Source organism: Mustelus asterias, chromosome 21 (genome assembly GCF_964213995.1).
Source record: "Mustelus asterias chromosome 21, sMusAst1.hap1.1, whole genome shotgun sequence".
NCBI lineage: Eukaryota > Metazoa > Chordata > Chondrichthyes > Carcharhiniformes > Triakidae > Mustelus > Mustelus asterias.
In genome coordinates, this window is record NC_135821.1 from 71,126,130 (window position 1) to 71,143,231 (window position 17,102).

Sequence of the window (17,102 nt, forward strand, 5' to 3'; positions counted from 1 at the left end):
CAGGGGAATTTATAATGGGGAACAAAGAAATGTCTGACAAACTGAAGACCTACTTTGGTTCCACCTTCATAAAGAAAGATACATATAAGATACCAGAAATGTTGGGGAACACAGGGTTTAGAGAGAGGGAGGAATTAAAGGAGATCGGAATTAGTAGAGAAATGGTATTGGGGAAACTGATGGGATTGAAAGCCGATAAATCCCCTGGGCCTGATAATCTACATTCTAGAGTACTTAAGGAAGTGGCCCAAGAACTAGTGGATGCATTGGAGGTCATCTTCAAGATTCTATAGACTGTGAAACAGTTCCTACAGATTGGAGGTAAGCCTACTATTTAAAAAGGGTTGTAGAGAGAAAACAGGGAATTATAGACCAATAAACCTGATGTCAGTAGTGAGGAAAATTCTAGAATCCATTATCAAAGATTTTATCACAAAACAGTTGGAAATCAGTGGCAGGATTGGACAGAGACAGCATGGATTTATGAAAGGGAAATCATGGTTGACAAATAACAAAGAACAAAGAACAATACAGCACAGGAACAGGCCCTTCGGCCCTCCAAGCCCGCGCCGCTCCCTGGTCCAAACTAGACCATTCTTTTGTATCCCTCCATTCCCACTCCGTTCATGTGGCCATCTAGATAAGTCTTAAACGTTCCCAGTGTGTCTGCCTCCACCACGTTGCCCGGCAATTCATTCCAGGCCCCCACCACCCTCTGTGTAAAATACGTCCTTCTGATATCCGTGTTAAACCTCGCCCCCCCCCCCGCACCTTGAACCTATGACCCCTCGTGAACGTCACCACCAACCTGGGAAAAAGCTTCCCACCGTTCACCCTATCTATGCCTTTCATAATTTTATACACCTCTATTTGGTCACCCCTCATCCTCAATCTTTCCAGTGAGAACAACCCCAGTTTACCCAATCTCTCCTCATAACTAAGCCCTTCCATACCAGGCAACATCCTGGTAAACCTCCTCTGCACTCTCTCTAAAGCCTCCACGTCCTTCTGGTAGTGTGGCGACCAGAACTGGGCGCAGTATTCCAAATGCGGCCGAACTAATGTTCTATACAACTGCAACATCAGACCCAACTTTTATACTCTATGCCCCGTCCTATAAAGGCAAGCATGCCATATGCCTTATTCACTACCTTCTCCACCTGTGACGTCACCTTCAAGTATCTGTGGACTTGCACACCCAGGTCCCTCTGCGTATCTACACCCTTTATGGTTCTGCCATTTATCGTATAGCTCCTCTCTACGTTAGTTCTACCAAAATGCATCACTTCACATTTATCTGGATTGAACTCCATCTGCCATTTCTTTGCCCAAATTTCCAGCCTATCTATATCCTTCTGTAGCTTCTGACAATGTTCCGCACTATCTGCAAGTCCAGCCATTTTCGTGTCGTCCGCAAACTTACTGATCACCCCAGTTACACCTTCTTCCAGATCGTTTATATAAATCACAAACAGCAGAGGTCCCAATTCAGAGCCCTGCGGAACACCACTAGTCACAGGCATCCAGCCGGAAAAAGACCCGGAAATCTACTGGAATTCTTTGCAGATGTAACTAGTAGAGTTGATGAGGGGGAGCCAGTGTAAGTGGTTTATTTGGACTTTCAGAAGGCTTAAGGCAAAGTCCCACAAAAGAGATTGGCATGTCAAATGAAAGAGCAGGGGATTGGGGTCGTGTATTGAGATGGGTAGAAAACTGGTTGGCAGACAGAAAACAAAGAGTAGGAATAAACGGGTCTTTTTCCAAATGGCAGGCAGTGACTAGTGGGGTACCTCATGGATCAGTGCTGGGACCCCAGCTATTTGCTTTATATATTAATGATTTACATGAGGGAACTAAATGTAATATCTCCAAATTTGTGGATGACACAAAGTTGGGTTGGAGGAGGAGCTGCGAGGAGGATTCAGAGATCCTTCAATGTGATTTGGACAAGTTGAGTGAGTGGGCAAATGAATGGCAGATAAAATGTAATTTGGATGATGTGAGGTTATCTACTTTGGTGGCAAAAACGGGAAAGCAGGTTACTATCTGAATGGCCATAAATTAGGAGAGGGGAATGTGCAATGAGATCTGGGTGCCCTCGTACACCAGTCAGTGAAGGAAAGCATGCAAGTGCAGCAGGCAGTAAAAAAGGCAAATGGTACGTTGGCCTTCATAGCGAGAGGAATTGAATACAGGAGCAGGGATGTCTTGATGCAATTATACAGGGCCTTGGTGAGGCCACACCTGGAATATTGTGTGCAGTTTTGGTCTCCTTATCTGAGGAAGAATGTTCTTGCTCTAGAGGGAGTGCAGGGAAGGTTTACCAGACTGATTCCTGGGATGGCACAACTGAGGAGAGATTGAGTGAGTTAGGATTAAGTTTAAGTTTATTTATTAGTGTCACAAGTAGGCTTACATTAACACTGCAATGGAGTTACTGTGAAAATCCCCTAGTCACCACACTCCGGCGCCTGTTCGGGTACACTGAGGCAGAATTTAGCACGGCTAATGCACCTAACCTCACGCCTTTCAGACTATGGGAGGAGGCTGGAGCATCCGGAGGAAACCCACGCAGACATGGGGAGAATGTGTGTGCAGATTCCGCACAGACAGTGATCCAAGCCGGGAATCGAACCCAGGTCCCTGGCGCTGTGAGGCAGCAGTGCTCACCACTGTGCCCAAACATCATTGTGTTAGTGACATATGGACAGCTTTGACTAATGGGAGGCGATTTTCCCACCTCGCCGTGCCTGGCTCAGGTCACACCGATCCTGGAAAATAGTGTGCAGGTCTAAAAATCGGTTTTGCATCCGGTGCCACCCACTTTGCGTTCTCATTAGTGAGTTTGGCATACGATCATTCCCCCTCCCTGAATGTTCCCACCTCTCCTGAGGGACATGACACAGGCATGATGCATTACTGGTCCCTTCAAGTGTTGTTCAGGCGCAACAGTTGCGAGGGCAAGCGAAGAGGTGAGTACTGCCCAGTACCAACTTCCAGGGTGCAAGAGGGCAGGTCGGCTGCTGCCGGGCTGTGGTGCGTGGTAGGGGGCCCCCATGGGCTCAGGGGCTTGGGAGGGCTCAGGCTGAGCCAGGGGTTCTCAGCTTAGGAGTCACCGCTGGGATGGGGCTCATGTGGTGCATATTCTCCCTGCCTGGTCAAAGACCTCCGAGGGATTCCATATGAGGTTGAGTTCAAACCCCACTAATGAAGCACCTTTCACCCTGGCACCCATCTGCTGGAAAGGCACTGTGGTTTATTGTGGACACTCTAGACCCCACTAACAGTTACAAGCACCAGGTCTGGCAGTTGTTGCCCCAAGCAAGGGAATATTGGAGGTGTTAACACGGCTCCTCACATTGCATGCACTCTGCAATGCTCTCCCCAGTGGTCACCTGTCACATGAAAGTCAGGAGGGGGCATCTGTACCGTCTGTCTGGACTGGAAGCCAATTTGCACCAAACGTCCAGGTGGGTACATGCAGCTTTCTATTGCAAGGGTCCCTCAATGAGGACCTTTGCACAGCCACACATATGCTCTACATGAGCGCCAGAGTGCTGAGCCCAGTCTGCCACATGCTGCCACCAATGACCTGCGAAATCAGGGTCCATGGGGGGGGGCGTTCGGTCATCTGGAGGGGCGGTTTTGCGCCACACACCCAGTGAGTACACAACTGCATTGGGGGTGCAGAAGGCATTGTGCTGCACCCTATGAAGGGAGAGTACAACATGTGGTAGGCCACTGGGGATCATGCGGGGGCATGGGCAGGGTCCATGGCCACTGAGGCGATGATGTGGTAATGGGCAGTTGCCAATCGAGGTGGTGCATGGCACTACTTGTGACACTGATAAATAAACTTTAACTTAATGTTTTATAACAGACGAGACAATGGTGATTTTCCGGGGGCTGAAATGTATATCAAATGCAGAACAAAAGGGGCATGAAAGAGGACTTGCAAACAGGATTAGGGAGAATCCTAAGATACTTTATAAATACATTAAAGCAAAGAGGTTAACCAGGGAAAAGTAAGGCCCATTAGAGACCAAGGGGGCAATCTGTGTGTGAAGCCACAGGATATTGGAAGGGTATTAAATGAATACTTCTCAATGGTTTTCACTTAGGAAAAGAACAACATAGGTACAGAATTTAGGAAGAGGAACTGTGAGGAACTTGCACAGTTTAACATAGGAAATGAGGCGTTACTAGAAGCTCTGACGGGTTTAAAAATGGACAAATCCCCAGGCCCAGATGAATTGCATCTCAGGCTGCTGTGGGAGGCGAGGCAGGAAATTGCAGGGGCTTTGACACAAATTTTTAATGCCTCTCTGCCCACAGGGGAAGTGCCAGAGGACTGAAGGGTGGTAAGAATCTGGAATTCACTGCCTGGGAAGTAGGCGAGGCCAGAAATCTTACAACCTTTAAAAAATATTTGGATCAACACTTGAAATATCATAACATTCAAGGATATGGGACAAGTGCAAGAAAATGGGGTTAGCACGCCTTTAGTAGTAGATATTGTTGGTGCAGACTCGATGGGCTGAAGGGCCTTTCTGCACTATATGACTCTATGGCTCTAAGTAACTGATTCCCTCCTTTAGGGTGATTGCCATCTGCCTGCTCAAGCAAGAGGATATGTGTTCAGCCCTGGTGGAATGATACTGAATTTACAGATAAAATCCCAGGCAAGATAGCATGGATGGCCAGGCAACAGGTTACAGAGATAGCACACCAATACACATCGGCATCAGAGGAGCAAATCACCCGCGGACGTATCCAAGTAGACGTGGCTACTCAATGAGCGACCAAAATACTCAACTGCACATCAGTTAATAATTTGGCAGGAAATACTCCGGATATTATTGACTACATTCAGTGTAATAGTCTTATTATGGACAATCATTTTGTTTCATTATAAACAAAGGGTTTTAAGGGAATACCAAATGGCAACACAGGGGATATGCCCCAGTATTCACTATGAGCACTACCCAGGGGATTAGAGAAAGGTTAATTTATACCATTCAGCAGTTTAGGATTCCTCTTTGTGTCTGGATCACTAGCCAGGGGAAGAACAAAAGAAGGAATTCTCAACATTGGCAATTGGCCTGCTTGTACGTTTGCAGAGGGCAAAAGAGGGGAACTGAAGGGGTTAAACTAAAGTGTAGAAACAGAAAGAATGAACAGAGGAAGATGGACTAACCACAAGTAGTCATGTGTTATTAGAGTAGGGAAGGTTAAAATATTATGCCTACGCGCCATGGGTAGTGATTAGATGTTATAATCACTTGTACGTGCTTAGAAACGTAATGAAGTAACCTAGTTGTATGTACGTAGCCAGACACAACTGGAGAGAGATAATTGAATGAGACTGTGTAACTTAATGCAAATTATCTATATCTCAGTGTAAAACTGATGTTCTGTAGTTCTTCAGGGAACTTGTACTCCATCTGAGGTGGCACGGTAGCACAGTGGTTAGCACTGCTGCCTCACAGTGCCAGGGACCCAGGTTCAATTCCGGCCTCGGATCACTGTCTCTGTGGAGTTTGCACATTCTCCCCGTGTCTGCGTGGGTTTCCTCCGGATGTTCCGGTTTCCTCCCAGAGTCCAAAGATATGCGGGTTAGGTTGATTGGCCACAATAATTTGCCCCTTAGTGTCAGGGGGATTTGGAGTGTAAATATGGGGGGTTGTGAGGACAGGACCTGGGTGGGACGGTTGTCGGTGCAGCCTCGATGAACCAAATAGCCTCCTTCTGCACTGTAGATTCTATGATTATATGATCTTATATGGGTATAACTTCTCCAGAATATGCTCAAATAAACCGGTGAAAGAGACTTAAGTCTCCTTTGGTCTTTGTGGAATTGGAGGGTTATTTATTCCTCCCTTACAGTGGAGTAGCTGGCAGGATCCATCACTGCGCTCCATGACATAACCTGCCTACTAACAGTATTACAAAGACAATGTTTAAGCCACCCAAGTTCAATCAAATAAACTAGAGATTGGTTAAAGCAAGTTTTCAGAGATTATAAAACTCAATTGCCCCTGGAATAAGGAGGCTAGAAGGTGAAGAAGGAACCTTATAGGGAATATAGGAGGACTCTTTGGAAATAGTAACTCATCAGTAAACTCATGAGACAAATAACAATGCATCCTGGGTGATGGATGAAACATCAAAAGGATTGTGGTACAATGCACATGGAACACAGCACACCTTGACAGCCATCAAAACGCAGGGGTAAGGACTGATAAGAGCCCTAGCTATTACCAATCAAGGATTAGTTAATGCCACTGATGCGCAGAGCTGGGGATGGGCATGTGATTTGTTGTCCCAGGATTTGATTGAGGGAATAAAATTGGATTTAGAAGACATCAGAATTGGAATGGAACCTGGGCATGAGTTCAAGTCAATATATAACTTGAACCCCATCTACATCAAGAACAACAATAGTTGGCGGTCACTCAACCCCAGAGTGGAGAAGCAGGTGTCCAAATGATGACTGGTTCATTACGGAAAGGTGAGAAAAGTAATTCTTGAGAAATGTATAATTGATCTATTACATTGTAGCCTCAGAGTGGTGTTGGAATGCTCAGGCCTTCTCTTTAGAGAGGTGTTGGACTGCCCAAGGCCATCTCTCCCAGCGATCATTGGTTATATAAAGATATGTCTTTAACCAGGATACTGAATTTCGCGAGTCTTTGTATTTGGCAGAAGTTTTTAGCAATACATATGCTGGAATTTTACTGCCAATTCTGGGGCGGGCGAAGCTCACAGAACGGCTTTCTCCATTGGCCTCGGGCGGGATCTTATGAGCCTCGGGTGGGCGAGGCAGTAAAATTCTTGTCATAGTCTCTTAAAGAAAACCCAGTATCAAGCCCAGATGTGATTCCCGCCAGCAGGGGGGGTGGGCAGAGCCGATTCACACTGAACTCAAGGGGCACTACTGTGTACACAGTGCATCAGGAGATCTGTCACTCCCACCCATTCCCCCGGACATCACGAGTGTGAAAATGCAATCATATGGCACTCTGTCAGTTTTTGGACGAAGTGTGATTCTCACCAGTGGGGAGGGCAGAGCCTAAGCTCACTAGTGAAGCCGGCTGCAGACTACTTGGGGAGCCATTGCACAGGTGCCCCGATCTCCCAGTGAAGTGGGAGACCTCCCAGCACCTGCAGAGCTCTCCTCTTCACCACCCTGTCATAACCACACCCCCAACTCAGGCTCCGCCCCCTATCAGGTCCCAACCCCATGACATTGTCCTGGCACAGATTTGGTGCCTGGTGGACAGTGCCTGGGTGCCCAGTACATAGTGCCAGGTTGGCACTGCCCTAGGGCACTGCCCAGCCAGCCATGCTCCCAATCACCTGGGTACTTCAATGTCCTCCGATCCCCCCCCGCGAAGCCACCATATGTGATGTAAGCTGGTGCAGACCAGCTGAGATTATTGCCAGTGTGAGGACTGACCGGAGAGGGGGTAAGTGAGCCCGGACAACGCCATCGGGGAAATCGGCTTTCAGCTCTTTCTGAGCAATAAGACGATCTCGCCGGCAAAACAGGGCTAGAAAATGGCATGCGGTGAAAAATCGGTTTGTGCCCGGCTCAACCGGATGTTTGACCTCTTGCAACCTTACCAGCTCACTGCACCAATTGACTGGCACAGTGAGCGGGTAAGATCGTGGTTTCATGATCATAACGGTGGGATAATGGTGCGATCTGCGTCAGTCTTTGCAGCACGCTCCTCACCGCAATTGGCCCACACTTAGCGCACTGAGAGAGCCACCACGTGAAACCCATCGCTGTGGAAACCCCAGGCATGTGACTCACCCAAACTGGCCACAGCTGTGCGCCGTTAACAGGGGGAACAGCCAGGAGGATGACAGCACGGAGATAAGCTCCACCTTCACGGAGGGAGACCTAGGACAGCTTCTGGACGCCGTGAAGGAGAGGCGGGCTAGCCTGTACCCCTGAGAGGCCAAACGACAATGGAGCAGCCTGAGATGTGGTGGCTGCTGCAGTCAATGCCCGTGGCCTGACACTGAGGACCGGCAGCCAATGCCAGAAGAAGATGAACAACCTCATTCGGGCTGCAAGGGCGAGTGTCCATCCGTCTCGTCCTGACATCAGTCCCGTCTGTCACATCTGGAACAGCCACATCACTCAATGCCCTGACACCCCGCAGCTGTCCAGCACCAAATCCCCCCCTACCCCCAAGCATCATCCCCAAATCCCTCTGACATCCCCTGTCACAATCCCTACCTGGCGAGGCATGGTGCCAGCATACACCATCTGCTCCTGCCTCCACCCCCCCCTTCACCCCCCTCCCCCCCCCCCCACCCCCCAGCTAGCTACCAGCCACTCAATCATCCTCTTTTTGACCTCAGAGGAGAGGATGGCCCAAAATAGAAGGGAGTGGGAGAAGACAGGTGGGGACATTCCCGAATTGCATCTCCTGACCGCCTTCAGGGAGCGCGCGATGGAGCTCTCAGGAAGCACCCAGGCGAGCTCGGAGTGACTGAGGTCAGCATGCGCCACAGAAGTGAGGATCCACAACCTTCAGATGATCTTTCCCAAGTAAGTTCCCAGCAGCCCAGATATTTGTCCCTCCTTTGCACTGAACCATGTGACTTCTCAAGCAGGAGCAACACCCAATGAGGCCAGCCCCATAGGAGCCGGCATCCCCCGCATCCTCCCCCCCCACCCCGGGAACCCTGCCAGCACCCCGGAGGAAGTTTAAGTTTATTTATTATTGTCATAGTAGGCGTACATTAACACTGCAATGAAGTTACTGTGAAATTCCCCTAGGTCACCACACTCTGGCGCCTGTTCAGGTCAATGCACCTAACCAGCATGTCTTTTGGACTGTGGGAGGAAACCAGAGCACCCGGAGGAAACCCACGCAGACACGGGGAGAATGTGCAAACTCCGCACAGACAGTCACCCAAGCCGGGAATTGAACCCACGTCCCTGGCGCTGTGAGGCAGCAGTGTTAACCACTGTGCCACCGTGCTGCCCAGAAAGCTCTGTGGAAAGAACCAACCAGGTATCACAGGCATCACCCACACCACCCAGCAGCAGAGACACACATCTCGGTGGGTGGCACTAGGAGACAGGGATCACTTTCTGGTGAGTGCCACACAGCTACTGATGCACATCAGATGGAGGCAGGACTGTCCGAGGGATCGAGCGGGCAGAGGTCTGCCGAATGCGAGGAAACAGTTGGCCCCCAGACAAATGGCAAGCCGCTGGATTTAGTTCTCACAAAGCTGCTGGAGATGCAGAAGCTGAGCCGGGGACTCAGGAGGGCATGTCAGAAGAGAGCTGGTGGGAGGAAGGGAGGGGGCTGGCGGGAGGGAGGGAGGGGGCTGGCGGGAGAGAGGGAGGGGGCTGGCGGGAGGGAGGGAGAGAGCTGGCAGGAGGGAGGGAGAGGGCTGGCGAGAGGGAGGGAGAGAGCTGGCGGGAGGGAGGGAGAGGGCTGGCGGGAGGGAGGGGGCTGGTGAGAGGGAGGGGGCTGGTGGGAGGGAGAGGGCTGGCGGGAGAGAAGGGGGGGGTGAGAGGGAGAGGGGGTGATGAGTAGTCCGCCCCCAACACTTCCCTATGAAGTTCAGTCCATAGTGCATGGCCCAAGGACGCACTGATTAGCTTTCAAGAACAGTGCAGATCCAGGTCCTGTATTTTTTTTAAAGGCCATGATGTGGAGATGCCGGCGTTGGACTGGGGTGAACACAGTAAGAAGTCTCACAACACCAGGTTAAAGTCCAACAGGTTTATTTGGTAGCACAAGCCACAAGCTTTCGGAGCGCTGCCCCTTCATCAGGTGAGTGGGAGTTCTGTCCACAAACAGGACATATATAGATACAAACTCAATTTACAAGATAATGGTTGGAATGCGAGTCTTTACAGGTAATCAAGTCTTAAAGGTACAGACAATGTGAGTGGAGAGAGGGTTAAGCACAGGTTGAAGAGATGTGTATTGTCTCCAGCCAGGAGAGTTAGTAAGATTTTGCAAGCCCAGGCAAGTCGTGGGGGTTACAGATAGTGTGACATGAACCCAAGATTCTGGTTGAGGCCGTCCTCATGTCTGCGGAACTTGGCTATCAGCTTTTGCTCAGCGATTCTGCGTTGTCGTGTGTCGCGAAGGCTGCCTTGGAGAACGCTTACCCGAAAATCAGAGGCTGAATGCCCGTGACCGCTGAAGTATTCCCCGACAGGAAAAGAACACTCCTGCCTAGGCTACCAAATAAACCTGTTGGACTTTAACCTGGTGTTGTGAGACTTCTTACTCTACTTTTTTTAAAGGGTCAATTAACATTGGCAGATAGGGCAAATTGACATTTCCTTTTAGAAAGCTGCGCATTGTTTTGTGGATTGTTTTAGAATGTTGTGGATTGTCTCAGCTGTTGTGGTACAAATTGTCACAGTTGCCAAAATGTCAGCAGAGTTTTCAGATCAGGTTTTTGGATGTGGATTGGCCTGATGCCCCCCTCCCCCACCGAGTGCTCTTAATAAAAATGTATCTTTTTACAGCTTTATAGTTACACAGCATCAACCAGGCGAGGAAAAGCATCAAGAAACAGGTGTGTAATTATAATAACAATAAGCTAACACAGCATGGTGGAGGTATGAGCTTCATCAAGTGCCCTCTTCACCTGTATGACTCTGTGCGGAGTCTGCATGTTCTCCCCGTGTCTGCGTGGGTTTCCTCCGGGTGCTCCAGTTTTCTCCCACAGCCCAAAAATGTGCAGGTTAGGTGGATTGGCCAGGCTAAACTGCCCCTTAGTGTCCAAGATGTCCACCTTTAATTATTTATACTTCAAAAATCAAAGAGGATATAGGGAAGAACAGAAAAGTGAGCTGAGGACACTACACCAGTTAAAGAAACAACACCAGTAATGGACCAAATCGTCTCCTTAAGCAATTTGTAAGATTTCATCTTGCAATGTTAAAATGAAAGCATAGAATCACTTAATGCCAGGATAAACAATTTGTAATGTCTAGTTTAATTCTGCGAGGAAAATTTTGCAGAAAATACGGACACATGGGATTGAGGGTGATTTAGTGGTTTGGATCAGGAATTGGCCAGCTGTAAGAAAACAGAGGGTGGTGGTTAATGGGAAATATTCATCCTGGAGTTCAGTTACTAGTGGTGTACCGCAAGGATCTGTTTTGGGGCCACTGCTGTTTGTCATTTTTATTAATGACCTGGATGAGGGCGTGGAAGGATGGATTAGTAAATTTGCGGATGACACTAAAGTCGGTGGAGTTGTAGACAGTGCGGAGGGAAGTGGCAGGTTACAGAGGGACATAGATAAGCTGCAGAGCTGGGCTGAGAGGTGGCAAATGGAGTTTAATGTGGAAAAGTGTGAGGTGATTCACTTTGGAAGGAGTAATAGGAATACAGAGTACTGGGCTAATGGTAAGATACTTGGTAGTGTGGATGAACAGAGGGATCTGGGTGTCCATCTGCATAGATCCCTGAAAGTTGGCACCCAGGTTGATAGGGTTGTTAAGAAGGCATACGGTGTGTTAGCTTTTATTGGTAGAGGGATTGAGTTTCGGAGCCAGGAGGTCATGCTGCAACTGTACAAAACTCTGGTGCGGCCGCATTTGGAGTATTGCGTACAGTTCTGGTCGCCGTATTATAGGAAAGATGTGGAAGTGTTGGAAAGAGTGCAGAGGAGATTTACCAGGATGTTGCCTGGTATGGTGGGAAAATCGTATGAGGAAAGGCTGAGGGGCTTGAGGTTGTTTTCGTTAGAGAGAAGAAGGTTAAGAGGTGATTTAATAGAGGCATACAAGATGAACAGAGGATTAGATAGGGTGGATAGTGAGAGCCTTTTTCCTCGGATGGTGATGGCTAGCACGAGGGGACATAGCTTTAAATTGAGGGGTGAGAGATATAGGACAGATGTATAAGAAGGATGTGGAAGCGCTGGAAAGAGTGCAGAGGAGATTTACCAGGATGCTGCCTGGTTTGGAGGGTAGGTCTTATGAGGAAAGGTTGAGGGAGCTAGGGCTGTTCTCTCTGGAGCAGAGGAGGCTGAGGGGAGACTTAATAGAGGTTTATAAAATGATGAAGGGGATAGATAGAGTGAACGTTCAAAGACTATTTCCTCGGGTGGATGGAGCTATTACAAGGGGGCATAACTATAGGGTTCGTGGTGGGAGATACAGGAAAGATATCAGAGGTAGGTTCTTTACGCAGAGAGTGGTTGGGGTGCGGAATGGACTGCCTGCAGTTATAGTGGAGTCAGACACTTTAGAAACATTTAAGCGGTTATTGGATAGGCACATGGAGCACACCAGGATGATAGGGAGTGGGATAGCTTGATCTTGGTTTCAGATAAAGCTCGGCACAACATCATGGGCCGAAGGGCCTGTTCTGTGCTGTACTGTTCTATGTTTCTATGTTTCTGCAGTGTCGCTCAATTCTTACCTCCTGACTCAGAGAGAGTACTGACACTGAGCTACAACTGACATCTTGGTCCAAGAACACACAGCGATAATCAGGGTGCAAGCAGCTATCCACCTGTCTTAACTTCATCTGACAGGAATAATGAGGCAGTATTTTGCTGGGAAAATTGCACAGAGTTCAAGTAATGGGAAGGAACAATAAACCGTATATCCTATAATTTGGCATTATTAATACTAAACTAATATTGTGATTCTATCGCAAACAGTCTGTCAATTAAAATAGGTATACTCCAACAACACAAATGTTCAGTTTCCGAGGTGGATCGCTAGGAAAGAGGAGTGAACTGATCGAAGTCTTTAAGATTATGAAAGGTTTGACAGGGTAGATGAAGAAAAAATGTTTTTCATTTGTGGAGGAAACCAGAACATGACACCTTAAAAATAAGATAATCACCAATAAATCTAATAAGGAATTGAGGAGAAACTTACTTACTCAAAGAGTGATTTTACAATGTGTAACAGGCTATCACAAGGAGAAGTTGAGGTGAATAAGAGATGTATTTAAAGGAAAGCCAGATAAGCACATGGCAAAGGCAGGAAAATAAGGATTTGCATTTACACAGTGCCTTTCAAAACCTTGGGAGAATTTAAAGTGCTTTACAGCCACTGAGCTACAGTACTGTCTCCAAAACTTAAATATCAACAGCCTCAGTGTCAGAGGGATTAGCAAGGTAAATAGGTGGGGTTACAGGGATAGGGTTTGGGTGGGATTGTTGTAGGTGCAGGTTCAATGGGCTGAATGGCCACCTTCTGCACTGTAGGGATTATATGGACTAACCAGAGTTGCAACTGAATGCCCTTGGCCACCCATACTGTTTCCAAAACTTAAATATCAACAGCCTCTCTGGGCACACTATATTTTTGCATATCTTTATATACCATCTAATGAAGTTGTACTACATTTGCAAGATAACGATTAATAAACTCGCTGTTTCTTTAATTTAGGTTTTATAGGTTTTTGTGAATGCTTTAGTTAAGATTTCCTCTGTTTGTAATTTCAATGGAAATGTGAAATAATGTTTAGACTCCCTGGAAAGGTAGTAAAGAAACGCTTAGAGCACATATTGACGTTAATAATATATTCTTACTCAGAACATTGTCTTAACCGACAGCCTAGGCAATTCTACACGTTTGAAAAATAAAAAATAGATTTTGCAAACATCTAGTGTTTTGTTTGTGTGTGTGCCGGTGACTAACGTAAAATATTAATTCTCGTTAATATCTCAGGAGGCAAATACTGGTTCGAAAACCCTGTATTCGGTGTTTATGCCTTGCGAATATAACGCAATTTGTTGCAACCCGTCTTTCTCTCAATATATTTAGGAAATAATATTGCTTGTATTTTCATAAATTGCAGGGTTAGTTAAAGGTACGATTAACCTGTTGTTACTGTGTCTCTGACACACAATGGGGAGAAGTCGGGTTATTCATTTGTTCAGCTGTTGTGTTCCGACAAGGAAATGTGAAACATTTACTTCCGCCACGGACAGGATCAGTGTCTACGCTTCATCCTCCATCCTGATCTCAACATGAACAGCAAATAATCCGTATCCCAAACGCATACCTGAGTTCCAGCGATTCTGCCCTTAAAGGCCATGTAAAAGTATATATTAATTTAGGAGAGTCTGGGTCGTCCCTCCCAGGGTCATTCTTTCCCACAGTTATTCTTTTCCATTTTGCTTCCAGATTCCTGTGTGTCTGCCGCGGATGTGCTCAACTCAAAGAGAAAAACAGCGCCCACCACAGATCAAAAAGAAAAAGGGACCTCATTTCTAAAACCATCTCATCCCATTCCTCGCACAGCATCATAGACACCCGGGAAAAGCAGAAAAAGCTGGATAAATCCAGCAGTTTTGGCAGCATCTGTGGAGAGAAACAGAGTTAACGTTTCAAGTCCACATGACTCATATTCTTCTGTTCATTTAGGTGCCTGTTTTGACTGGGGATATATCCAGCGGGATTTTACAGCCACGCTCATCCTGAAACCGTAAAATCCCGCCCAAGACCAACGGATCTTTCCATGGTCCATCCCTCGTCCGCTCCGATTCCCGTGGCGGGCGGGACGGTAAATTTTGGCCATATTCTGAGTAGGAAAATTGTGGGGGATCGATGTGAACACGTTTTTAAAAAAAGGCAGAGTCACGTTAATATGGTTCTTCTAGATTTTTCGAAGGTTTTTGATAAAGTCCCACACAGGAGATTAATGAGCAAAATTAGAGCTCCGAGAATTGGGGGCATGGATTTAGGATTGGTTAACGACAGAAAACAGCAAGCAGGAATAAATAGACCATTCTTGGTTTGGCGGGCTGTGACTAGCAGAGTACTGCAAAGATCAGTGCTTGGCCTCCAATTGTTCACAATCTATATCAATGATGTGGATGTGAGAATCAAATGTGATATTTCTAATATTTGCCAATGACACAAAACCTGGTGTGAATGTGAGTTGCGAGGAGGATACAAAGAGGTTTCAAAGAGATTTAGACAGGCTGAATGAGTGGGCAAGAACACGGCAGAAGAAATATAATGTGGACAAAGTTATCCACTTTGGTAGAAGGGACAGATTTGCAGAGTATTTCTTAAATGGTGATAGATTGGGAAGTTTAGATATCCAAAGGGAGCTTGGTGTCCTTCATCATAAGTCACTGAAATCTAACATAGAGGAGCAAAGAGCAATTAGGAAGGCAAATGGTCCTAATTACAAGATGATTTGAGTTCAGGAGTAAAGGAGTCTTGTTGGAATTGTGCAGAACCTAGGTGAGACCACAACTGGAGTCTGGTGGGATAACCCTGAAATCAATCATAACATGATAGACTTACCTAGTTACTTGTTGTTAAAGACCGGTTTCTCAATGGGAATGACAATTCTGTATTTGCCTCCGAGAGCAAGCACTAGAAGATCCCACTGGTGTGAATGGCTGGAAAATTCTGGTCAATATTTTGAGTCCAATGAAGACTTATATTATCTTAAAGTGTTAACTCTTGTTTCCTTTTGACGTCGTTGATGTCAGACCTGCTGGGCGGGAGTTTACAGCCTCGTTCGTCCCAAAACCATAAAATTCTGCCCAAGGTCAACGGACCTTCCCATGCTCTGCTCCTCGCCTGCTCCGATTCCCGTGGCTGTCGGGACGGTAAAATTCTGGCCGTTGTGTTTTTCCATTTTCTGTTTTCATGTGCTGAATGAGTTTTGTTAATTCTAAAATGGAACTGGTACCAGGGGTGCTGGTTTTTTCCTATTTTGGTCTGAATTAACTTCTAAAGAGACACATTCTCAATTAATCTCATCTAGCCAGATCAACGAATCCTTTATTCTTTGCTTTTTTTTTGTGAAAATCAATTGCTGCTTTTGCTTAGGTAACCATTGTTTAAAATGTGACTTTAAAAACACTCTGATGCTATGACGAAGTTAAGTTTATTCCATTTTCTATCACTTTTATTTTAATGGAATCAAAAGTAACGGGCGGCTAACATCTACCATGGTGAGACATTGAGTGCCAATGGAAGATAAGTATAGTTCAAATAGTGCAGCACATACAAGCTTTTAAAAATGGTTCTTTGAGATGCCACAGTGGTTAGCACTGCTGCCTGACAGCACCAGGAACTTGGGTTCGATTGCCGGCTTGGGTCACTGTCTGTGTGGAGTCTGCACGTTGTCCCCGTGTCTGCGTGAGTTTCCTCCGGGTGCTCTGATTTCCTCCCACAGTCTGAAAGATGTACTGGTTAGGTGCATTGACCCAAACAGGCGCCAGAGTATGGCGACTGGGGAATTTCACAGGAACTTCATTGCAGTGTTAATGTAAGCCTTACTTGTGACTAATAACTAAATAAACTTTTGTAATTTTGCATTATAACCAATATTCATTTGATAGCTTTACAATTCTGCCAGCTATCAGTCTTTCAATCACCCCCTTTTTGACCTCAGAGGAGAAGATGGCCCATAACAGAAGGGAGTGGGAAAAGACAGCGGGGACATTCTTGAATTAGAACATAGAACATAAAAAAGCTACAGCACAAACAGGCCCTTCAGCCACAAGTTGCGCCGAACATGTCCCTACCTACTAGGCTTACCTATAACCCTCTATCTTACTAATTTCCATGAACTTATCCAAAAGTCTCTTAAACGACCCTATCGAATCCGCCTCCACCACCACTACCGGCAGCCGATTCCACGCACCCACCACCCTCTGAGTGAAAAACTTACCCCTAACATCTCCTCTGTACCTACTTCCCAGCACCCTAAACCTGTGACCTCTTGTGGCAACCATTTCAGCCCTGGGTAAAAGCCTCTGAGAATCCACTCTATCAATACCTCTCAACATCTTATACACCTCTATCAGGTCACCTCTCATCCTTCGCTTCTCCAAGGAGAAAAGACCTAGCTCTCTCAACCTATCCTCATAAGGCATGCCACCTAATCCAGGCGACATCCTTGTAAATCTCCTCTACGCCCTTTCTATGGCTTCCACATCCTTTCTGTAATGAGGCGACCAGAACTGGGCACAGTACTCCAGGGGGGGTCTGACCAGGGTCCTATACAGCTGCAGCATTATCTCTCGATTTCTAAACTCAATTCCATCTAAACTCAATTACATCTCCTGATCGCCTTCAAGGAGCGCACGATGGAGCTCGGAGTGACTGA

At 46.8% G+C, this 17,102-nt stretch overlaps 1 protein-coding gene across 1 annotated transcript in view; it reads right to left on the bottom strand.

The window, feature by feature from the left end:
- The window catches only part of LOC144509400 (putative transmembrane protein 244), a 36,467-nt gene extending 22,308 nt beyond the window's left edge, over positions 1-14,159 (bottom strand). Inside the window, exon 1 of the mRNA XM_078238221.1 lies at positions 14,031-14,159. Coding sequence (XP_078094347.1) covers positions 14,031-14,063 — 33 coding nt within the window. The 5' untranslated portion in view covers positions 14,064-14,159. The remainder of the gene's footprint in view (positions 1-14,030) is intronic.
- Between the last annotated feature and the right edge of the window lie 2,943 nt (positions 14,160-17,102).